Genomic DNA, 25,866 nt, shown 5'->3' on the forward strand with positions numbered 1-25,866 from the left:
TTCTGAGGCAAGTAAATATTTCCTTTTTGTTGAGAACTTGGTCTTGGGGGCCCTGAGCAGATACCATTCCTTACAACACCCAAGTGTGCCTCACCAACCTAGATAATTCAGAGTCGAGTGAAACTGACGACTTAAGAAGTCACCATAGATACCTGTCCTGATACCAGAAGGCACCTAGCATCTGAGTGTCCTTCTACTGTGTCATTTGTTTATTTAGGACTGGGTTTCCCTGTGTAGCCCTAGCTGCCCTGAAACTTCCCTACGAAGACCATGCTGGCCTCAGAGATCTGCCTGTCTCTGTTTCCTGCACCCTAGGATTAAAGGCCTGTGCCACCACACCCAGCTTGATTTAATTACTATATGCACATATAATGTATTACACATAGCTGGTTGCAGTGATGTTTATTTCATCAGTGATTGTAAAATGGTGATGTCATAGTTGTATGGCTCTTTGACTGTGGCACATTTGCTTTAAAGTTACTTATTTTGGTACCTCTAAGGTACAATTTGAATGGGAAAGACAGAATAAGTGATCGTTTCTCTCTATCCAAGTGTTATAAACCCCAGTATGCTAGGACATACCGGCTCTTGTGAGGTGGAGGCATGAGGATCATGGAGTTCTGGAGAGTCAAGAATATACTTTTTGAGAAAGTGAGGCTTTCCCAAGAAATAAAACAAAAAGTAGGAAATATGACTGGCTGGTCTTCTACTATCATCCAAGGGATTCTGACAAGCAGCTTAAACTACAGTGACTTCATAGCTTGAAATATATTTTCTGGCTGTGCAGTGGTGGCGCATACCTTTAATCCCAGCACTCGGGAGGCAGAGGCAGGCAGATTTCTGAGTTCGAGGCTAGCCTGGTCTACAGAGTGAGTTCCAGGACAGCCAGGACTACACAGAAAAACCCTGTCTGGAAAAACAACAACAACAACAACAACAACAACAACAACAGCATATTTTCTACATTCTACCCAATGTAACTTTATCTTTAGAGCTGCTCAAAATATCTCAAGTTGGCAACAGAGCGCCACTTTAACTCAGGAGTCGGTCAGTATTAGCCAGTGCTTCACAACTGTGGGTTGTGATCCCTTCAGCCCTACTCGATTTCCCCGAATATTTACATTATGATTCACAACAGTAGCAAAATTATAGTTATGAAGTAGCAATGAAAATAATTTTGCACTGGGAGGGGTGACCACACCACAAGGAATTGTATGAAAGGGTCACAACATGAGGAAGGTTGAGACCCACTGATTATTAGCAATCTGTTATGACAAATTCTCCTAAGCTATTATACATTTGTTCCTCCTTTAAATATTGATACTGTCTTAAGACCCAGACATTATCTTCTTAGGGAAATATAATCCAACTATATTTTTTCCCCTACAAATCGACTTATTCGTGAAGTATGTTGAGGACCAGAGAAACTGGCCAGGGCTAAGGAAAAATGAGAGTGAGTGGAGGGGAAGACAAGCTTTGGAGGAAAGAACACACTCTGATCTGATGGAGGACTCTTTTATTTTTATTTTTATTTTTATTTTTTGAGACAGAGTTTCTCTATAAAGCAAGGTCTGGCTGTTCTCCACTCATGCTGTAGACCAGGCTAGCCTCCCTAGATTCATGGAGATCTGACTACCTCTGCTTCCCAAGTGCTGGGATCAAAGGTATGCACCACCGCACCTGGGGTTTTTTTTTTTTTTTTAAAATGGTCTCTCTCTCTCTCTCTCTCTCTCTTGCTGGAACTAGGGAAAGGGTTAAGGTCAGCAAACATGAGTATCACGAAGAATGTTTCAGAAACTAGAGCTTGCTATCTTCTGAGTGTGACTCTCTGACACATGTGTAGACTTGCTTTTACGTTCTATAGGATGGTTCTTTGGAGTATCCAGGATGTTTTCACTTCCTACTTTTCAGTAGGCTTACTCCAAGTTATGTTCCCTGAAGATCTCACACTATCATTTGTTTAGTTTGGTTTTTCTGTGTAGCAGCCCCAGCTGTCCTGGACTTGCTTTTAGACCAGGAAGGCCTAAAATCCAAGAGATCGGCCTGCATCAGGTTCCCAAGTACTCGGATTAAAGGCACACGCCACCACCAGTGGGCAGTGACTTTTGTCAAACATCATCTCAGTAATTGTCTTCTCTTTCACCTCCATTCCTGGTTACTGGAATGCCCCTCAGGTCTTCATAAAGCCTTTGTACATGCTGTCTGAAGACAATTAGTGCTTATCTATTGTAATTGTCTCGTATCTTTACCATCAGCCTTCACCTCCACAGGAAGGCCTCTGTACTAGCTTTTCTCCATAAAAGGTGTCTTACCACTATAACAACTCTCTCTCTGTCTCTCTCTCCCTCCTTTTTCCAAGTCAAGATTTCTCTGTGTAGCCCTGGCTGTCCTGGATCTTGCTTTGTAGACCAGGCTGGCCTGGAACTCATAGACATGTGCTTGCCTCCTCCCTAACAGGAGGATTAAAGGTATGCATCACCCTTTTCCAGCTGTTTTGTTTTGTTTTGTTTTTTAAATAAAGTTCACTAAAATTCTTTCGCTTTTCTTTTTTCTTCCTTTCCATTTTTTTTTTTTTTTGAGCTAAGGTTTCTCTGTAGTCCTGGCTATCCCAGTACTGTTCACTCTATAGACCAGGCTGGGCTCTAACTCAGAGATTTCCCCTGCCTCTGCCTTCAGAATGCTGGGATTCAGGGTGTGCACCACCACTCCTGGAGTCAGCACAACTTTCAATTTGTTTACTCAAACCTTGGCTACCTTAACTAGAGATAAACTCAGACTTCCTCGGAGGGAGAACACATTCGTTTGTTTATTTTTGAAGCAGGGTTTCTCTGTGTAGCCACGGTTGTCTTGGAACTCGATCTGTAGGCCAGGCTGGACTCGAACTCACAGAGATCCTCCTGCCTCTGCCTCTCCAGTGCTGGGATAGCTTTATAGTTGGGTGGTGCCACTACCATCCAACTATAATCAAATTAACGAAAATTAAATATATATAAAAAAAGACATAGTCGGGCAGTGGTGGCGTATGCCTTTAATCTCAGCATTTAGGAGGCAGAGGCAGGCGGATTTCTGAGTTCGAGGCCAGCCTGGTCTACAGAGTGAGTTCCAGGACAGCCAGGACTACACAGAGAAACCCTGTCTCGCAAATCCAAAAAAAAAGAAAGACATAACACCCTTTCTGATGGTGTCTCACACTAACCATTCGAGGCCTTCCAAACGTTTCTGGTGAGATGTCGGCATCCTTGAGCTGTTGGAAGCACAGCAGCGAAGGATAGGTATTAATTATCCTCTGGAATGAGGGAGGTTCCCTGAACGTCAAGGTTGCGCGCGGGGCGGGACGCCGTGCAGAAGTCACGCCCCCTTACGTCCCGCTTCTCGTTCCCGTCCCCGCCCCCGCCCCCGCCCCGGTCCTCCGCACTGTGACGTTCCGCGAGAGGCTCGGAGCGTAAACAGCGCAAGGCCTTTCGGGAGCGGGATTGTTTCCGCGCAGGAAGCAGGCTCCATTTTAGCGCCGCCCGCCGTCGCCATCTGTTTCTCTCTCCTCCCCCTTGTCTGTGCGGTGGCCGAACCCCAACCGGAAGGCTGAAGCCCGCGCCGTCCGAGGCCAGAGAGCCGGGCGGGAAGAGAACCAGAGGACGGGAGGAAGGGTTGCGCGTAGGAAACTGCGTGGAGCAGGTCAGGTCGGAGCGCGCGGCCCGCCGGACGGACTGACGGACGGACTCGTGCGCCTGCGGCCGCGTCTGCGGCGCCCGCGCGACTCGCGTCCCGGCGGAGGCGGCGGCGGCGGCGGTGGTGGCGGCGGCGGAAGCCGGAGGGCAGCCATGGCGGCCGACAGCCGGGAGGAGAAAGGTGAGTGTGGAGGACGGGGCCTCGGGGCGGCCGGGCGAGGGGACCTAGGAGCCGCGGCCTGCGGGCGAGGCCGGAGGTTAGAGCCTGGCGCCGGGCAGGCGGCCGCATCGTGGACCCGCTCCTTGAGAGGCCTGGCCTGCTGGGCCCAGCGTCCTCGTCTCGGCGGCGGCTCCCACCTCGGCCAGGGCTTTGCTTCGCTCGTCACTCCCGGGAGCGGTTGGGAGAGGGCTTGCTTTGAGGAACCTGCCCCCCGGGCACGTTTCCTGGCCGGATTATGCGGATGTACTGCGTATTTTTCTGAACTGTCGTCTTTTTGGGTTGACTTTTTCGAAAATAACGTCACGGTTAGCATTGTTAGACTAGTGAGTAGACTAGTTTAATTCATTCAGGTGGATTATTAATCTCGAGAAATACCTGTAAGTAGCTTCTCACTGTTCTTTTGGATAAGCTAAGGATCGCTTCTTTTATTCCTCGAGTACTTACTTTGGAAAGAAAGATATTAGGAAAAAAAACAAACCATGCCCCTCCTTCCAAAAGTCCTAGCAACAGATCTCCCAGAATAGTGCAGAGTTCTCAAAAGGTTCAGCGAGGAATACGTAGGTGGAGACTAAGAGAGACTTGGAAAGATAAAACGGAAGAATTTCAGTGGATAAAATGTCATTTCTTCTGAAATACTATATAGAGACCACAGATGCCAGACCATAAGAGAGTAGTCTGGATGGGATGCTGTCTTGAGAGATTTCTCAGCTCTAGGACTATCACAAGAGATGAAAATAGTGCACACTTGCTGCCCTGTGTTTCACAAATCTCTGTCTGTGGCTCATTAAATTTGAGGTGGAGATTTGTTAAGTGGGCTGAACAGTCATTAAGCTTTTTCCACTTTTCTGGTCTATCTTGAGTGGGAATATGTTTAAAGATGATGTCTTTGTCATAAGTATTTTTTTTCCCCCTTAGGGACATGGTTTCCATGTAGCCCTGGCTGTTCTGGAACTTGATTTGTAGACAGGCTGACCTCAAACCCAGAGATCTGCCTGCCTCTGCCTCCTAGAACTTGATTTGTAAACAGGCTGGCCTCAAACTCAGAGATCTGCCTGCTTCTGCCTCCTGAGTGCTGATGTTAAAGGCATGTGCCATCACTGCCCAGTTGAAGCAATTCTCGGTGCACAAATTGAAGTTTATTTTTTTATTCTGAAACTAAACCTGTCAAGTTCCTTGAGAGACATCCTGAAGGACTGTGAAAAAAGAATTCTGATAGCGAATAAAGGAGGGCACTTTATCTTATTATAGTAAAGTCAGTTGTAAAAAAAAATCTGAAGATCCTTTCAACCTTTGATTGTCAGAATGAGATTTATGACTTAGTAGTTTCAGAGGCTGCCATGGTAGATGAACCAATCACAAAATCGATTAAAATTCAGTTGTCAGTATAGTTTCTATTAAAGCGAAGAAGATGATTTAGAAATGAGTAATATACTGCAATGAACAGTGAAGAGAATAATTATTGCTTTTAGAAATGGACTTAATATTGAAGATGCATTTTAAACACAAAAACTTGATTATTGAGTTGTGATGTCACTTGTCACAAATGCTTAGAATATTTGGAAATAGTTTTTTTTTTTTTTAATATTTATTTATTTATTTATTTATTTATTATATGTAAGTACACTGTAGCTGTCTTCAGACACTCCAGAAGAGGGCATCAGATTTCGTTACGGATGGTTGTGAGCCACCATGTGGTTTCTGGGATTTGAACTCAGGACCTTTGGAAGAGCAGTCGGTGCTCTTAACCACTGAGCCATCTCACCAGCCCCCTTGGAAATAGTTTTATAAAACTTAATTTTTATAATTGTGCTTTATTTGAATTTTCAGGTACAAGTGATTTTTTTTGTTTGTTTGTTTGTTTTTCGAGACAGGGTTTCTCTGTATAGCCCTGTCGCACAAGTGACTTTTTATAATTAAAATCAGGATTATTTCTCTATAGAGTAGCTAGTAAATACCTACTGGAAGTGTTTAGTGTCGCTTGATCATTGTCACTCACTATGAAAGGCAGTATTAAAACGAATAAGTAATACTTAAAGGAAAGTGAGAATGTTAAGAGAAATTTGTATCATTTGTTATATGTTTAATAGGAAATTACAAAGTTTATAAGGATCTTAGTCATAATGGTGGCAATGTAGGCCTTTAATCCTAGCACTCAGGAGGCAGAGGCAAGTGGATCTCTTGAGTACAAAGCCAGCTTGGTTTACAAAATGAGTTCTGGAGCAGGTAAGATTCCTTTTTATGAGACAAGAGAGATGTCCCATAAAAGAATCTTAATCATGCCAAAACTTAAGCCTTTAATAAATTCATAACTTTTGGAAACTCTTGATTAAAAAACAAGTCTTAGAAAACAAGAAAGTTGCAACTATTGTGTGTTAATCACAATGAATTTTAGAGTCATAGGGATTCTTAATTTATTGGGCTTTGTAATAAACATCAATTCCTGTAATGTTTCAGTTAATCCACTATACCTGGATAGTCTACCAGCTCCCTGCTATTTTTGTGTTGATTTGTCCAAAAAGTTGACTGTTACTGTGAGTTTTAAACTAATACTGGGTAACAACAGCGCCTTGTGTGTGCCATGGATTTTTCTGTATGATGAAGAAATGCACATCTTTTATGATAAACATTTTGCATGAATTTTATTTGAATCCCTATAGGATAGTCTACAAAAATGTATATACCCAAAATGTATATGAATTTTTACTTTTGTAAGTAATTGTCTACATTTCCAGATCGAAAGCTTCAGGAGGGCAAGGGGTGTGATTGTCTTGTTTATAGGTATCTTTTAAAGTAATCGTGTCCTCTGTTCCTTAAATATTTATGTGGTTTAACTTTAATGAATAACAGCATAAGCAGTAAAGTACAGAGCTGAGTTTTACTTACTCTCATGCATACACAAGCTGCTGTGTATATAGCTTGTATACACTTGTATACATGCTGTGGCTAGCACTGTTGTGAGCTAGTTGCTTGAGGAAGGGCTCTATAAAACAGAATGGGTTTGGTTTACATCTTCTTTCATTTTGGGTCTTGTTTTAGTTTACCTGTAGTAGACGTGGGAAAATAGAGATACTATCTTTTGGGTGCCAATTGGTATGGAAGGTGGGAAGGTCTCTCTTCAAGTCTCTGGACATCATTTAGAAGAATAATTGTTTTCAGGCTTGAAGTATAGCTCAGCAGCCAAGTTTACTTGTTTGCTTTTGTGAAAACCCTAGTTACATGTCAACTACCAGTGTCCTTACTCCAATTCTAGGGTCTGATGTCTGATATCCACTAGGCTTGCTCATGGTCCACACATATTTACTTGTAGGCAAAACACACTGACACATTTAGAAGAATGGTGTCTTTTAATGACTGAAATATATTTGAGGGATTATCCTGATGTAAATATACTTTGCTTGATAGCAAAAGGAGGAGATTGTTGGACATCCTGTTGTCTTGTTTTACCTCACTGAAACTGTGATAAGTGAATTGAAGAAAAATTCCTTGCCTGGGTTTAACATCTCAGTTTTCTCTAAGTACTCTTGATCAGATGCTGAACTCTGAAATAAATAGTATTTTGTATAGGTTTACCTTCAGTCTTTGTCCCATGTACAGTTTACTCTGTTAAACCAATCTTTGAGGAGTTAAAGTTTATGATCTCCACATGCATAATTATGAGAATTTGGTTAAGTCATTTAAATTCTTGGTACTTCATTTTAGAATTACTCTTGCAAAATATAACCATCTAAGGCTAAGAAGCTACTTCTAAAATCCTGCTTTTATTTCTGTCTAAAATACCACAAGCAGAATTACTAGCCTTGTTGCTTTTAATATCTTTGAAGTCAAAACAAGGCTCTAAGAAAAGTGATTTCTTGTTTGTATTGCTTTGTTTTACCTCTACGTAGAAATTTGCACCTTTACTTCAAACTTAAGTTTGCTAATTGTTTGGTTAACAGTGATTTACATATATGAAAGATAATATAAATACATAGCATTTGCAGATAATTGTCTCTGTAGAGGATTTTTCTTTTTCAAAAGATGTATTTAAGAAAATTGAAGCAGCCTTTAACAAGGTAACACTATTCTAAGTAAAATTTGGGTTTGCAAATGTTGGAAGATTGCAGGATATGAAAGTAAAAGTACTTGGATTTTGTTAAGTCAGTACTGGGATTGCTTAGAATTGACTTTTTCTCTGTACTTTTACAATGTGTATACACCCTCCATCTATATTTGAGTCAGTAGTGAATTGCTTGTATGATATGATCCCATAAGATATATACCTTATAGTGTACTTAAGTCTCTGATGGCAAGATGTTTACAAGATGCCAAAACCATGTAGAGAGAGGTCACTGCACATTTCTCAGGATGTAACCTCATTAATGTATGACCTTATTTACCCAAACAGAACTTTGAATCTCCTGTGCCTCCATGCCATACCTAGGATCAGGCAGATAAAGTACTGTTAAACAAGAGGCAACAGTATTGTCTAAAGAGATACCAGCATGGCTTTGTGCAGACAGTATTAGTTAATAGTTTCATTACCATAAAGCTAGAGCACGTCATGCAAAACTTTGACATGTTACCTTCTCCGTTGTAACAGAAGATTGCCAAGACTGCTCCAGCTGGTTGTTTTCAGGTGAGAATCTGCCCCTAAAAGATCAATAGTCCTGAAAAAAGGAAAAAGAAAAAAAAAAAAACAAAAAACAATAAAACATGGGTTTTTATGTTAAATTACTGGTACTTTTAAAAATAAAACATTTAGTAACTAATTCTATTGACTATTTGCTTTTGAGTGGGTTTTAACCTTAGTTCTAAATAGACATTATTCAAAAAAAAAATCACTGTTTTGCTGAGCTAATTTTATTGCACTGCCCACTTTTTGAAATAAAATATTTTGTGATAGTTTGAAATAGATGGCTTTAAAAACAGTTTTTAGGTCTAAGTTTTCTGTGTACACAACAAAGGAAAAACTGAAGTTTGTTTATTTTTGTGGCCTTGGCTGTCCTATATAATTAACTCTGTAGATCAGTCTCGCCTCAAACTCAGATCTACCTGCCTCTGCCTCCTGAGTGCTGGTATTAAAGGTGTACAACACTGCTGCACAGTGAAAAGTTTGTTTTATTCCCACAGATATTAGGATTATTCTTCAGTACAGTATATGCCCATAGATCTTTTAACTTGGTGTTCCACCAACCTACATTGTTTTGGTGAGAGTATTGCTGCCCACTTACTATGAAGTAATTGAATCTACACATATCAGATGCATATAAGTATGTAAGAAAGGAATTCATAAACTTTTACTGCTTGTGAGCCCTTCTTGATCAAAAAATTTTTATGACTGTGTAGACATAGACATATAAAAATATATGCCTAACATTTATGGGTAATTGTCAAAGTCTTTTACTGTTAAAGACATGCAGATTTGCAAACTAACAAGAAAAGCTATGTTCTTTTTAGTTTTTACTTAAAGAATTAAACCTTGGGTGAGTTTGATATTAGAGGAGGTTGGACATCTATGCTGTTTACCATATCTGTTCTGTAGAAGTATGTTTAGGGTCATTTCAGACATTGTAGGAAATCCATTCCTAATCCTAAGTCAAGCTTCACTTAACATTTGATGGTGTGAAGCTCAAATCAATTCAAACAGCAACTTTTTTTATTGAATATTTTATTTACATTTCAAATGTTATCCCTCTTTCCTGGTTTCCCCTCCACAACCCCCCATCCCATCCCCTCTCCCCCTTCCCGTGTCTATGAGGGTGCTTCCCCCTCACCCAGCCATTCCCACCTCACTGCCCTGGGTTCCTTACTACACTGGGGCATTGAGCCTTCCCAGGACCAAGGGCCTCTCCTTCCATTGGTGGCAGATAAGGCCATCCTCTGCTACATATGCAGCTGAAGCCATGGGTCCCTCCATGTGTACTCTTTGGTTGGTGTACTGACTAGTTTTGTGTCAACTTGACACAGGCTGGAGTTATCACAGAGAAAGCTTCAGTTGGGGAAGTGCCTCCATGAGATCCAGCTGTAAGGCATTTTTCTCAGTGTTCAAGAGGGGGAGAGGGCCCTTGTGGGTGGGACCATCTCTGGGCTGGTAGTCTTGTTTCTATAAGAAAGCAAGCTGAGCAAGCCAGTAAAGAACATTCCTCCATGGCCTCTGCATCAGCTCCTGCTTCCTGCCCTGCATGAGTTCCAGTCCTGACTTCCTTGGTGATGAAGCTGAATAAACCCTTTCCTCCCCAACTTGCTTCTTGGTCATGATGTTTGTGCAGGAATAGAAACCCTGACTAAGATAGATGGTGATTTAGTCTCGGGGAGCTCTGATCAAACAGCAACTTTTAAAATAAAATATTCTAATAAATACAACCTAATGATATATTTGATATTTGCATGCAGAGGAATGAATGCATGAAAAATCACCATTTTCCACAAGAAAATAAGTACCTTTATATAAGAACATAAAACATTTGAGTGTACTCTGAGAAACCTCAGTTCACTTGTGTTGCAGGATGACAGGCTCAGTGTAGAGTATATATGTTGTATGTTTAGAACCAAGGTCGCACAGGGTGGAACATAGTGCTGCCAGAAACATTTCAGATTCATTTTGATTTTGAGTTAGGTTTTGGTTATTATGCATTACTTTTTTTTACTGGTGTCAAATCTCTCCACCCTACAATATTTGACACCCACAGTTCAAAGTGCTTGTGGTATAGAATATCAATAATGTTAAGCATTAATTAGGACAAAGTGATAGAAAATATTAACTTTGGAGAAAGTGGTCTGAAATTAGTAATTTTATTTTTAATTATATAAGGAGATAATTTTTATTTATTATATATAGGTACACTGTAGCTGTTTTCAGACACATCAGAAGAGGGCATCAGATCTCATTACAGATGTTTGTGAGCCACCATGTGGTTGCTGGGAATTGAACTCAGGACCTTCGGAAGAGCAGTCAGTGCTCTTAACTGCTGAGCCATCTCTCCAGCCCCCAGAGATAATTTTTTTTTAATTTATTTATTATATGTAAGTGCACTGTAGCTATTTTCAGGCACAGCAGAAGAGGGCATCAGATCTTATTACGGGTGGTTGTGAGCCACCATATGGTTGCTGGGATTTGAACTCAGGACCTTTGGAAGAGCAGTCAGTGCTCTTATCCACTGAGCCATGTCACCAGCCCGAGATAATTTTTTTTTTAACCACCAAATGCCAGAGATGATTATTGTCTTTAAGAGCAATAGCATAAGTTGAAAAATGAAATTTATGCACCAAGTGAAAGCAGTTACCAGAGAAATCAGCTTAAATTATTATATGGTGTCTGCTACTATTATATGGTATCTGCTATTATTATATGGTATCTACTATTTACAGCTCATTGGTCTTTTAAGCCAGGTTTTCTACTTTTCTTTTTGTTATTGTTGTTAAGCTGTAACTTACAATTCAAATTGCTAGAAATAAATTAAAGGAATCTTAACCTTTTTGGAAGCATCTTCCTCTAGTATATTTCTTCCAGCAGTAAAGAAGTTTTATGTTCCTTTTTTATGAATCTGGGTAGCTTTTGTTGTCTCCAAATAAAATGCTCAGATGGTGTTGCTGGGTTTTGCCTAGTTTCCTGTGTTTTGTCATATATACACTGAGTGCTCTCGGTCACACTGGAGCTGCCCTAAAGGAGAGTGACTGGAAAAAAGACCCAAGAAGCTGTAGTTATTTTTGGTTATCTCAGCCTGTTCTTTAGGGAAAGTTCTTAGATTTTTAGCTGTGAGCCTAGCCTTTAATGGCTGAGCCATCTCTCCAGCCCTTGGAGCATTCTTAAGACACTAATAGCTTTAGCTATCATCAGACTCCAAATGTGGAGAGATCCTAGTTGATTCCCCAGAAATGAGCAATAATGAAAAAGGATTGTTACTGTCTTACAGCATCATGATTTGGGGCAGTATTGTCAGATAATTAGGGCATATATGTACTTAAAGAATAGATTCTATGGACTGAACCAGATTGTGTAAAGCCTGAGGTGCTATTGTAAAAGGGTTGATGTTTGCAGTCTCACTGCTAGGAAAGGCTTATAGTTTGCAGCACTTGTTAGGACTCTCCTTTTCTTTCCCTAGTCGTTATTTGTGGCTTTTTTTTATTGGCATGCAAAATATTAGATATCATTATGACAGTTTCAAACAAGGTGTATTTTAGGAGATTCTTCCCCCCACTTTATCTTCCTTACCTCACTGTCCTTATAGCCCTCTCATCTCTTCCTATGTCATGCCATGTGTGTTTTAAATTTTTATTTAAATTACTGTGTTTGTTATTAATGTCTGATTAGAGGTGAGAAAATTAGAAGCTGAGACTGGATTTCCCAGTTCCTAGTTAAAATATGGTAGCTAACCTAAGTTTCTTCATCTCCTCCTCTCTTCCCTGTACATCTTATTTTAATAAATGTGTTGTGACTTCAGTGAGAGAAAATAAAATGTGGTCATTTACATTGGGTAATAGCAAAACATTTTATTAAGTATTAGATAGGCTTTGTGAGTCATAACAATTCTTGATATGACTGCATATTTAGTTTATTACTATAGTACAAATAAAAGTACTCATCTAGAAGGATGGCTTTCTGTATTAGGCGAAATTTAATTGTTGCTGAGTATACAGAGCCAAGGCGGCGGGGGTACATTAATTTGAAAGTCATACTATTTAAGATTATGTACTTTAGTGTTTTGTTCTCCCATCTAATTGTAGGTTTATGAAGCTTGAACTCCTGACTCACATCCATCTGCACTAAATACTTTTGGTCAGCTCTCCCTTTTTTTAAAAATACTTATTTTATGTGTAGTAGTGTTTTTGTCTATGTGGAAGTCTGTGCACTCCATGCCTGACTGATCCCTGTGGAGGTCTGAAGGAGGGCCTCAGATACCCTGGGACTGGAGTCCCATGTGAGCCTGGGAGCTGAGCTCTGGTCTTTTTGCAAGATCAAGTTCTTTTAGCTAACGAGCCACCACTTGAGCCCTGAACTTCTAATTCTTTATCTGCAAAGTACTGATGAGAAACATGTCTTCTTTATTTTGTGAGCTCATGTAAGTGAAAATGCCAATGTGTTAGCTATAAGATGTTTTTTGATATGTAGGAATTGGTTAGTAATTATCTTGGAGAAGTTTATAGACATTTTGTAAAAGAGCAGTCAGTATCTAAACTTGAATTCTGTAAAAACTACACAAAAAGTGCTTTTTAATAGGGTATTATGTTATAGATATGCGTTTGAAAATTAAATCATTTTATGGGTTTTTAAAAATATATATTAAATTTTAGCATGAGATGTAATGTTGGATTTCGGGTTATTTCTCATTGAAATTAGTTATTTCATGAAAAGATTTACCTACTTTCACCGATCTGCCTATTTTGTGATAGTTTTAACTGTTTTCTATGAATGTAGTTCAGTCTTTCAAGACTAGTTAAAGAGCTTTGAGCAGTAATTACTATACATCTGTCAAATGTGGGTTATTTATAGCAAACTATTTTTGTTTTAGATTTTTTAATTTTATGTGTATGAATGTTTTGCACGTCTGTTCCCCTCATGTGTGCCTGGTGCTCACAATGGTCAGATGGTGGTGCTGCACGGCTGGAACTGGAGTTAAGAATGATTGTGATCCACAGTATGTGTTCTGAGACACGAACCCAAGCCCTCAGCAAGAAAACACATGCTCTTAACCACTGAATCATCTCTCTAGCCCCTAACCCATTTACTTATTCTTAAAAATATTCTAGAGTCTAAAATGGTGCTTGGCATTCAGATCTTGAGGGATCTTGATGTGAATAGATGACATGATCCTTTTCAATGTATTTTGATTTTCATTAACGATAGAAGAAGTATGATTCATTCTTCATATTAGAAAAGTGAAGTACAGGGGCTGGAGAGATGGCTCAGAGGTAAAGAGCTTGACTGCTCTTCCAGAGGTCCTGAGTTCAGTTCCCAGCAACCACATGGTGGCTCATAACTATCTGTAATGAGATCTGGTGCCCTCTTCTGGTCTTCAGGCATACATGCAGGAGACTGCTGTATACATAATAAATCTTTAAAAAAGAAAAAAAGAAAAGTGAAGTACAGATAAATATAGCACCCAGAGAAGTCAAATGTTATGCCAATAACAAGTTTAATTTTCAGATACTTCATAAATAGACACCATTTTTTCCCCTGTGTAACTGCTTCTCTCTCTCTTATTTTTTGTTTGTGTTAACGATTACAGATATCTTCAGTCCTGATTTTTGTTTTCTTCTTGTGGGGAGAGGTCTACTAAATGAGTGTATGTACGGATTCGAAATTATTAGCCTCACCATACTTTTAGTGGGCTTTGTGGTTTATTGTAATTGTTTCAGCATGTTTTATGACTGTATGATTCCTCACCAATGTAAATTTATACTGGAAGATTTACTATATGCTATCAACTGAAAGATTTACTATTTTGTCAGCTGTAGTTTATACTGCATACTTGATTTAAGTTGGTATTTCTATGTATTTCTTTTTTTTTTTTTTTGAGACAGGGTTTCTCTATGTAGCCGTGACTGTCCTGGAACTCACTCTGTAGACCAGGCTGACCTTGAACTCAGAAATCTGCCACCACGCCTAGCTTTCTATGTATTTCTTAGAAATATTTTTCTATTGGGTTGAAAATGAGACAAAATTGAGTTTTGGAGATTTGTGTACTAGGCCAATTTAGATGAGTTGCCTTTCCAAACTATTTCTGATATCAGTTTTAGATAAAGTAGTTGTAAGAGTTGTAGAGGATTTATCCATATATTTTCATGCATTCTGTAAAATTTGCCATTTGTTAAATTTGTGTTTGTGTCATTTTCATTTTCTCTGGAATACACTCTCCTTTCAAGTTGATCTGTCTTCACTTAATATGTGGGTCTATGCTTGCATATTTTTCTTCGACTATTTACTTGTTGTATGATATGTCCTTGCCCCTAAGTACTTAATTTTCTTAAGCATATTAGCAACATCATCAAGTTGTGAATTTCACTGATTTTTTTTTCCCAGTTAAGCTTCAGAAAAAGCTATATTCATCTGTTTGTTTTCCTATAGTATGAACTGATTTTTTTGTTTCATAGTAGACATTCAGATTTTTCATGTTTTGAGTATCACAAAAATACTGTTTTAAGCGGGCCATATTTGGAGTTTTTGTGATGGTGATTTGTATCTTGTTGCTACTACAGTTACTTGGTTGAATTGTGGGTTTAATCAAACTGCTTTGAAGGTTATGGACACTTAGTTAATTACTCAAAATGAATGCTTGTTAGTACTAGAAACAATGATTAATGATAATTGATTTTATTTTTAATTTTGCAGATGGGGAACTTAATGTTTTAGATGATATTTTGACTGAAGTACCAGAACAGGATGATGAACTGTATAATCCAGAGAGTGAACAAGATAAAAATGAGAAAAAAGGTAAGAGTTCTCTTAAGTTTTTGTTAAAGATGCAGTTTAAATAAAGGAGATTCGATTTATGAAAACTCTGTTCTTGTACCTTGGCAATTAGTACCAAAAGCCCACAATAAACCGTTTTGCATAACAGACCTGGAATCGCAATGGATAAAGTACTTTTTTAAAAAAAGAGACTTGAAAGATTGTTTAGTGTATGTAAGAATACTTGTTTTTGCAGAGAGCCAAGGTTCAGTCCCATACTCCCATGGTAGCTCAGAGTTACAGGCGATCTAGCACCTGCTTCTGATCACTCCAGGCACTAGACATGCTCATGGGTCACACTGATATGTGTAATACTTGGTGTCTGGAGAAATGGCTCAGCGGTTAAGAGCACTGACTGCTCTTAAAGGTCTTGAGTCCAATTCCCAGCAACCACATGGTGGCTCACAACCATCTGTAATGGGATCTGACTCCCTCTTCTGGTGTGTCTGAAGACAGCTAAAGTGCACCCATATAAATAAAATAAATACATCTTTAAAATAAAAGAACTTATGGGGGTAGAGAAATAATACTTAAGACTTTTAAATATGAGCATTTAGTTCAGCAGTTGGGGAGCTGTTTTGTTTAAATTTATTCAAGAGTAAAAGTATTTTAGGAGGTACTTTTAAAATGCATTTTTTTTTATCTTATGCACATTTATAAATCTTGATGAAATTAATGGAATAATGCAAATACTTCTGTATGTCTTTTTAAATTGTTTTTTAAAGGATCAAAAAGAAAAAGTGAGAGAATGGAGTCTACTGACACCAAGCGACCAAAACCTTCCATCCATTCAAGACAGTTGATTTCTAAGCCACTAAGCTCATCTGTTAGCAATAATAAAAGAATAGTTAGTACAAAAGGAAAGTCGGTTACAGAATACAAAAATGAGGAATATCAAAGATCTGAAAGGAATAAGCGTCTAGATGCTGATCGAAAAATTCGTCTGTCAAGCAGTTCCTCTAGAGAACCTTACAAGAGTCAACCAGAAAAAACTTGTCTACGGAAAAGGGATTCTGAAAGAAGGGCCAAGTCTCCTACACCAGATGGTTCTGAGGTAGTAAATGTTATTGCAGATAATAAAGCAGTTCTTTTTGAGGCTTTAGAACTCTTTATTCATCTTGACCTTGTCTGTTAATGACTGCTGATTCCCTTTTTCTTTAAACATCAGAGAATTGGGCTTGAAGTTGATAGACGTGCAAGCAGATCCAGCCAGTCTTCAAAGGAAGAGGTGAACTCTGAAGAATATGGCTCTGACCATGAGACAGGAAGCAGTGGTTCTTCTGATCAGGGCAACAACACTGAGAATGAGGAGGAAGGAGGGGAAGAAGATGTAGAGGAAGATGAAGAGGTAGATGAAGATGCAGAAGATGATGAGGAAGTGGATGAAGATGCAGAGGAGGAGGAGGAAGAGGATGAAGAGGAAGAAGAGGATGAGGAAGAGGACGAAGAGGAAGAAGAATATGAACAGGATGAGAGAGATCAGAAGGAAGAAGGGAATGATTATGACACCCGAAGTGAGGCCAGTGATTCTGGTTCTGAGTCTGTTTCCTTCACAGACGGATCTGTCAGATCTGGTTCAGGAACAGATGGATCAGGTACTGTTTTATTTTTATTTTGTAAATTTCCTGGCTGTTAAATGATTTAGTATAAATTTGTGCGAGTCCAAGTTTTGTTTCTGTGAAAGTGTATTCCAAGCTTTTAATTTTATAGTTCTTATTATTTTCACCATTGACAAGAACTTATTCAGGTACGTATGCATTTGTTATATACTCACATGTATTTTTCCCACTAGTTACTATAGGACATTTCCAAGGTAGACTGCCTCTTAATTTTCCATCATGTAGTCATAGAGACAAAACAATACAGTCTTGTTCTTGAAACATGAGATCTATGCATATGAGTTGAGATAGCTTAGGTACTTGAGAAGGTAAGGCAGGAAGATTATGGATTTAAGACCAATCTGGGCTGTGTATAAAACCAAAAAGTATTGCTAATATGAAGAATCTTTAATTATTCTGAAGCTACATGAAAGCACTCATAGAATAGAGGGAATTTTTTTACAGGAATTATTATGTTTTGTGTATTGAACCAAGTAATGGGTTTTATTGAAATGACTAGGCCCTGAGATGCTTTTTAGTAAGTTCTTACATGAATCTGTTACTCTAGTTAGATCACTTCATACTATATTGATTTTGTAGCAACTGCATTTCAAATTGAAATGATGGCCTATCATTTTACAATAAATCAATACTTTCTATAGTTTTAAAAGAGATGAGTAGAATTCAGAAAATGCCTTATGTGGTATCTATTTAAGATACCATTTATACATAGATTATTTTTCTTAGGGGGTGTGTGTGTGTGTGTGTGTGTGTGTATCTTGGTATACATTGCCTGAAAAATTAGGTTACTGGAACTTTGACTTGGATATGCTAGTTTTAAATACCAGGGACCACATTTAATTTCAATGTCACTTGTTTTCTAGATTCCACTTTCTCCAGTTTCCTTTTTCTCAAAATTTTTAGTAATTTATAAAATGACTCACTGGTTGACTAAAAGCTTTAGTTTTCTAGGAGAGTTTAATTATGCTTTTGATCTCTGAGTCATAGTAGAATTTCTATAATATGCTAAGCATTCCTTTGCCATTTCATTTACTAATGACAGGTTTGCTCTGGTATATAAATTTAGTTGGGCAAATTCTCCTGCGTTGGTCCTTTCCCACCATATTATCTCTGTATTTATAAGAAATGAATTATGCTCTGAGGTGTATTTTGTAACGAATTTTTAAAGTTTTTACTTTTTTTTAAAGATTTATTATTATACATAAGTACACTATAGCTGTCTTCAGACGCACCAGAAGAGGGCGTCAGACCTCATTAAAGGGTGGTTGTGAGCCACCATGTGGTTGCTGGGATTTGAACTCAGGACCTTCAGAAGAGCAGTCAGTGTTTCTTGCCCACTGAGCCATCTTGCCAGCCCCAAGTTTTTTCTCTTGAAATGATCAAGGAAGAAAGCTTTGAAAACAGTGTAGTAACAACTTTCTTTAAAAACATAAAACCAAAAATACACCAAAAGATTAGCTAGTCCTAGTATGCTCATCTGGCTTTTCAAGTTTATGGTATCATTACTCAAGAAATGTCAGAATATCCTTGGTTCATACATTAAATAACATGGGCAATCTGCAACACTTGTTTTAGGGCACATCCTAGTATTAGTGTTTTCAAAAAACAATAAAACAATCTGTAAAAGTATCTTTTTCATTTACTTAGGAAGAATAGAACACAAGTCTTAAACTCTTTAGCTTGAAGGCCTGCTTTTCAAATTGTGTCTTATAACTGAGGAAATGTACAACTTTAGCATAACTTTGTTTCCCCCACCTCCACCTTTTTATTTATTTATTTACTTATTTTGTTAAGGTTTCCTATTTGTAATTTCATTGAGTGTGCTTTAAGAATTGAGAGAGAGGAGAATTTAGTTTAAGTAATTAACTGGATTTATATAGAATTTAGATTTTCATTGTTTTTTACAAAAACATACATATTATACTTTGGGTTTGTTTTTTTGTTTGTTTGTTTGTTTGTTTGTTTTGTTATTTTTGAGATAGGGCTTCTCTGTGTAGCCCTGGCTGTCCTGGAACTCACTNTGTAGACCAGGCTGGCCTCGAACTCAGAAATCTGCCTGCCTCTGCCTCCCGAGTGCTGGGATTAAAGGCGTGTGCCACCACGCCTGGCTACATATTTTATACTTTAAATTATATTTTGTCTACCAGCAAAAGAGGTTCAAGGGGTGTATCATTTTATAACTACAATGGCAAGGGGCTGAATCCAGTTTCAGTCCTCATATTTATAAAGTTCCACATTAAGCTTGATTTTTCTGGGTGCTGAAGATCCCCCATTCTCATAAGTAAAGACATGGACTGCCATTAAGACCTCAGTGGTACATTTTTTTTTTTTTTTAAAGATTTATTTATGTATATGAGTATACTGTAGCTGTCTTCAGACACACCAGAAGAGGGCATCGGATCCCATTACAGATTGTTATTAGCCACCATGTGTTTGCAGGGACTTGAACTCAGGAAGGACCTCTGGAAGTCAGTGCTCTTATCTGCTGAGCCATCTGTCCAGCCCGGTAAATTTTAAAATAAGCAAAAAGAATGATCTAGAGCAGACATGGTAAAAAATAGAATTGAAGACACAGAAGTGGGAAACCAGATTTAGTTATGTTCATATGTGTGTTTTCTAGTGTGAATGCTTTGTGTTCTGATGTTTGGATAGATCATACTAAGACTTCAGTAATTTACACAAGCCACAGGACTTAGTGTAGCATTCCAGAGTACATTGAAAATACATACTAAGTTTTACTGAAGAAAATTATATTTGCTTTACAAATTTCCCTCCCTTGTGGAAAAGTTTTTTCATAAAGCAGTTAAGTAAGTACCTAATTTCTCTTATTCATGAGTTTTTATTACTTGAAATGTGTGACAGTATCAAACATAAATTTTTAAGTGAGACTGAGGAGTTGAGCAATGAGAAGGGGAAGAAACATGATTACTGTTTAAGCGCTGGGTAACAAGACTAGGACAAGTTCTCCTTTGAATTCCTACGCTAGCGTCTTTTGTATTGTGATAGTTTATACCTTGTCTGGATCTTTTGTTTTAGATGAGAAAAAGAAGGAAAGGAAGAGAGCTCGAGGCATATCACCCATTGTCTTTGATAGAAGTGGCAGTTCTGCGTCAGAGTCATATGCAGGTAATGCCATTTAATTTTAGGATCGTAGATTACTGGCTGTAACTTGCTTTAGAAAGTGGAGGTTGTAGTTTAGTGTGAATTGTTGATGTTCATTAGTACTGAATTTTGGCATGTTCAGTGTAATAATTCTAGAGGAGACTAAGCTTTTTCTTATTTTAATCCTGTTCTGTTACTGCTTCAGTGGAATTTTCAATTTTCACATTTTTATTTTTCTCTTGGAAGATGATGATTCAGTGACTAGTTTTCTGAGTGGGAAACTGTTCAAATATTAAAAAATAAATAAATAAATTCGAACAACCCAAAAAGCAAAAACACTCGTACACATGGAGAAGTATTTTTGTGTGTGTGGGTGCGCCAGGAAGAATTTGTCTGGAATGAGAATTTATGTGACAAGACTGTAGAAATTTTGTCTTCATCTATTAAGCTCAATCTGAACAAATGTACTTTGGCTAAATACAGGTTCAGAAAAGAAGCATGAGAAATTATCATCTTCCGTTCGTGCTGTCCGAAAAGGTATCATTTAAATTTGAAATTGTTTTCATTGCATGCTCCATAAAGTCATTATTTTACCTTATTGGTTTTCCATTAGTACTTGGTTTTAGTGTGGTCATGTTCCGATATATCGTGTTATGGGAGAAAGCATTAAAAACTTAAATAGAAATCTTCCACGTTTTGTATCTGCTTTCTATTGCCTATCTTCCACAATAATTATAGACAGCTTGCAATATTTTGTTTTCTAGATGTGTTAATATATTCACATTTGGACACATGTTTAACAGCATTAATAGTCTATGATCAGTCTTTAAATGAATCTTTCAAAAGTTTATAAAACTTAAAGCAGTTGTCATACTTGAGCATGAGTCTGATAGATCGGAACATCGCTGGGCGAGGTCGCCCTGCACACGCTGCTCCTCAGCTTTGCTCTGTTCTGTGGTGCCTGAGCTTTCTAGGCTGACTGGGTGACTTGAGATTTTACAGTTTAGCTGGGTTTGGAGGGCTAATTTACTGTAGTTGGCACACCTATGTGTAGTAAAGTCCATGTTAATGAAAATGGAATTTTTTTTTTTTTTTCCAGATCAAACCAGTAAACTTAAATATGTCCTTCAGGATGCAAGATTTTTCCTCATAAAGAGTAATAACCATGAGAATGTGTCTCTTGCCAAAGCAAAGGTATCACCATCAGCCCCATTGAAACATTCCTAGTCCTGAAACTTAAATGAGGTGTAATGATCAATGAAAATTATCTCCAGCCGCCTAAGATGCTTTGACTTTTCTTAGTTGCCGATTCAGATCTGGTCTGTGGCAAGTTAGGAAACCTGGTAGTGGTATGAATTTACATTGTCTTACTAGAAATCACAGTAGTGTTGAAGAGTATATAATTTATACCATAATGTTTTTTCTGTTAATATTTCTTTTATATCCAGATATTAATATATTTATGTATAGTTACTTGGGTTTAGGAAGAAGGGGGTGCCATAGCTGTAAAGGTCCGCTCTAGATTTTTACCAGTACTGTCAGTTGCTGGAGGATACCGAAGAAATAAGAAAATACGTTTGTGTTTTACACCAGTTTTTAAAATATTGTAAAATTCTTAGCATTTTCAACTGATGTTATCAAAATGTTCACATTTCTAACTGTATTTCAGTTGGTAGTATTTCTGATTTGGGTTGCTGATTACTCATAAAACTTTATAGAGAGAAAGCAATGAGCAGGTAGCTCAGCTCAGGTTCTTTAGCTGGAGTGGTTTTAAGCTGAAATAATAGTGCTGAAATGTGAATGAAAAGACCAGCTTGCTCCAAGAAAATGAGAGCTTCGTTGCCTTATTCTTTCTCTTTGGCTTTGTTTTTTAAACTTCTCTCTCTCTCTCTCTCTCTCTCTCTCTCTCTCTCTCTCTCTCTCTCTCTCTCTCCTTTTTCTTTTAAAATATAAATTGGTTAGAACTACTGTAGAAGTCTAAATAACTTAAATATGTGCCAGCTCTAGTTAAAAAATCTTTTCAAGTTACATAAAAAAATTTGAACTTACAAAAACTAGAATTTTTGGCATTTTCACTTAAGGTTTTATTGCTGCTAAACCATTTTACATTATGTGATTAAGCACACCTATTTAGGAAGACAGAAGTAGTGATTCACCTTTCAGTAACATACACCTACCATAAAAATGATTTTGATTTTAGAGTAATTGCAGTGATTGATAAAGAATTTGAGTTCATAAGATTTGCCTGACAATCCACTTTGTTTAGATTTTATAAAGTTGTTAATCTTTTCATATTTTATCAGAAAACTAATTCCCAGTTAACAAATGAGATTTTTCTGTTATAGCTTTTTTAAAATTTCAAATACCAACATAGTAACTTTTACTTTTTTTTATCACTATAGTACTTGATTTTAATTTGTGATCTTTACATTATTTCTGTAGGGTGTATGGTCCACATTGCCTGTAAATGAGAAGAAATTAAATCTTGCATTTAGATCTGCAAGGAGTGTTATATTAATATTTTCTGTCAGAGAAAGTGGAAAATTTCAAGGTAAGAATAAAAGTAATTTGTTACTTTGGGTATATGATAATAATAATTGCAGTGACACTTAACAGATGTGATACTGTGGTCCCTTAGGTTTTGCCAGATTGTCTTCAGAATCACACCATGGCGGATCTCCTATACATTGGGTGCTTCCAGCAGGAATGAGTGCTAAAATGCTTGGAGGTGTTTTTAAAATAGACTGGATTTGCAGGTAAATTAAATCAATACAGAGAAAGGGCAGCTGGTTGGGAATAATGTTAAAATTCTGTAGAAATTTGATTAATTTATTTTCGTTTCTGCTGCCCTTTTGGGGTGATGGGATTCTTTATTCTTAGACTTACTATATTGGTGACATTGTGTGTTAAACTTAAAAACAATGTTTGTTTATTTATTCTTTTTACCTGTTCACTGCCTTAGTAAACTAATATTGAATGTTAATGAAAAATAAAAGTTTTCCTAGTAGTTGTTAAAATCTGGTATGTTTATTTCATTGCAAAACAATTACTCTAGTTGTTTTAACAATTTTATTGCCACACAATTTTTAAGTTTTTTTTATATATGTATGTGGTTAGTGTCTTCAGACAGATTTGTAATCCTATTACATATGATCGTGAACCACCTTGTGGTTGCTGGGAATTGAACTCAGGACCTCTGGGAGAGCCTTGGTGTTCTTAACCACTGAGCCACCTCTTCAGCCCCAGTTTGTATTTTTAGGGACATAAGCAGTACATGTTTAATCTACTTTCTGGTATCTTAAAAAGGATTAAGACTTAATTATGTTTATTAGAGAAATTGATTTAATTTTTATAACATGAGTTAATAACTGTGTAACATGAGTTACTTTAAAAACTTTATGGTGATACCAAATCATTGTACAGAAAAGGCTAATTAAGCAAGTGAGGATTTCATAGCTTGTTCTTATCTGTTACATGTGATATTAAATATATGAATTTTATTGATGAGTTGACTTTGTTGGAATTCAAAGGAATTAGAAGTATTTGTTACAAATAAGAAAATGAAGTGTGGGGACACAGGTCAATAACACCAACACATAGGGCCGAGGCATGAATATCACACTGAATTAAAAGCTTAAGTCAAGACTGAGGAGACCAAATGAGAAGGGTAAATACTGTTCATGAAAGTGGAGGAATATTGAAATGTTCCATGAGGTTGTATGAGTGAAGAGTGATGTGAAGAGCCCAAGGTTGATGAGTGGTGGTGTGGCGCAGCCAGACTTCCCACAACTAAGTAATGCACTTCATTTGAATTTTAATAGAGAAGCACCAACATTTTATTTTTTGTTTTTAAAGATTTTTTATTATTGTTTTCTTGATTTTTGTTTTGTTATTTTAAGATAGGGTCTCTCTGTAGCTCTGGCTGACCCTGGGACTCAGTATATAGACCAGGCTGGGCTTGAAACTAGCCAAGATCCCTCTGCCTCTGTGTCCTAAATTGTGGGATTAGAGACATACCTATACATCAGATGCTTCACTTATTTTTTTTTTTTTTTTTAAAGATTTATTTTATTTATTTATTATATGTAAGTACACTGTAGCTGTCTTCGGATACACCAGAAGAGGGAGTCAGATCTTGTTACGGATGGCTGTAAGCCACCATGTGGTTGCTGGGATTTGAACTCAGGACCTTCAGAAGAGCAGTCGGGTGCTCTTACCTGCTGAGCCATCTCACCAGCCTGCTTCACTTATTTCTTAAAATTATTTGATGTATGTGTGTCTGTGTACATGTGAGTGCAGGTGCCCACAGAGTATAGAAGAACATCAGTTTACCTGGAGCTGGAGTTGAGACAGCTGGGAATTGACTACTGTGGGTGCTGGGAACTGAACTCAAAATATCTCTTTAACACTGGGACATCTCTCCAGCCTATGATTTTACAGTTATTTTCTATAGCAAAAATTAAAAGGCATCTAAATTGTTAGATAAATACAAAATTGGTTAAGTAAAGTATGTTTCTTTTTTTTGCAAAAATACATATCCATGCTGTAACATGTAGAAGCAGAATAAATTAAAAATTATAATTATAGCACATTGAACTTTTTTCTTCTTCCTTCCTGGTTTACATATGTGTAGTTAACTTAGAAAATTATTAAGTGATAATAGAAACTTTAAAAAATTTGTGACATGGCTCAACAGGTAAAGATAGAGGCTATGAAACCTGAGGACCTAGTTTGAACCCCAGTACCTTAGCAGTGGAAGAAAAGAGCTGACCTCATAGACACAGAATGAATACTGTGAACGTGAGGTGACAGCTTATTGTTTTAGTTAATATGGGTAAAAATGATTTTTATTGTTTTATATTTCCAGATTATAATTGTAAAGGCCAAAGAAAATATTGTTTATCATTGTAAACTATTTGATGTGAACTATTTGAAGATGATGCCTTTTTGGGAAAAAGAGACAAATACAGTAGATTCAATGTTAGAATGTTACTTGTATTGATCTTTATATTCTCAGATTGATACATTTCTTAATTTTACAAGATGAGTTTTATTGGCTAATAACTTCATTCATTCATTCATTCATTCATTCATTCAAAGTACTCTGTAGCTGACTTCAGACACTCCAGAAGAGGGTGCCAGATCTCATTACGGATGTTAGTGAGCCACCATGTGGTTGCTGGAATTTGAACTGAGGAACTTCAGAAGAGCAGTCAGTGCTCTTAACCACTGAGCCATCTCTCCAGCTCCCGGTTAATAATTTTTAAGTAAATTTTTTTACATTGATTCACTAATTAGCTATCTTACTAACTTCCATGAACTGTGTTTTACCAAGAGATAACCGAAGTCCAGCCTACCTAAAGTAAATATAAAGTAGATATAAAGGCAGAAAGGGTTTTACTTTTTAAAATTATTAGGTGTACCTAGATAATATTTTCAGGTTAATATATTAACACTCAAAAGTTGTGGAGGACAATGGATACTTGATACACTGATATTTCTTTAAGTCATTTGAAGGCCGAGTTTTGTTTTTCACTACAAATGAGATTTATATTAGATTGTCAGAACTAAAAATTTTACACATTAAGTTTGTTGAATTCCTGTAATTCAGGCAACTGTGTAGGTACATGATAATTGGAACAGAACAAATACTGTTACAAGTAAGACAGGAATTTTTTAAGTGACCATGTTGTCATCTGGAGTGAGCTCAGAATAACACTAATCTATGGAATACCCAGAATTAAGTTTATTGAGTAATTTTACTTTCAGTTCTTTGTTGGCTACTCCAAATAACCTATTTATGTTTTCTATTACTTTTTTTTTTTTTTTTTT

At 37.4% G+C, this 25,866-nt stretch overlaps 1 protein-coding gene across 6 annotated transcripts in view; it reads left to right on the forward strand.

The window, feature by feature from the left end:
* Positions 1-3,474: 3,474 nt before the first annotated feature.
* The window catches only part of Ythdc1 (YTH domain containing 1), a 33,314-nt gene continuing 10,922 nt past the window's right edge, over positions 3,475-25,866 (forward strand). For 2 of the 6 annotated variants that reach the window (XM_029545122.1, XM_021210262.2), the window contains exons 1-10: positions 3,475-3,846; positions 8,465-8,500; positions 15,194-15,295; positions 16,039-16,367; positions 16,482-16,908; positions 19,969-20,058; positions 20,518-20,571; positions 21,134-21,228; positions 22,477-22,585; positions 22,673-22,790. In XM_029545122.1, coding sequence (XP_029400982.1) covers positions 3,819-3,846; positions 8,465-8,500; positions 15,194-15,295; positions 16,039-16,367; positions 16,482-16,908; positions 19,969-20,058; positions 20,518-20,571; positions 21,134-21,228; positions 22,477-22,585; positions 22,673-22,790 — 1,388 coding nt within the window. In that variant the 5' untranslated portion in view covers positions 3,475-3,818. The remainder of the gene's footprint in view (positions 3,847-8,464; positions 8,501-15,193; positions 15,296-16,038; positions 16,368-16,481; positions 16,909-19,968; positions 20,059-20,517; positions 20,572-21,133; positions 21,229-22,476; positions 22,586-22,672; positions 22,791-25,866) is intronic. The other 4 variants (XM_021210263.2, XM_021210264.2, XM_029545123.1 and 1 more) reach the window with 3 other exon arrangements.

Source organism: Mus pahari, chromosome 13 (genome assembly GCF_900095145.1).
Source record: "Mus pahari chromosome 13, PAHARI_EIJ_v1.1, whole genome shotgun sequence".
In the NCBI taxonomy this organism is placed as follows: Eukaryota; Metazoa; Chordata; class Mammalia; order Rodentia; family Muridae; genus Mus; species Mus pahari.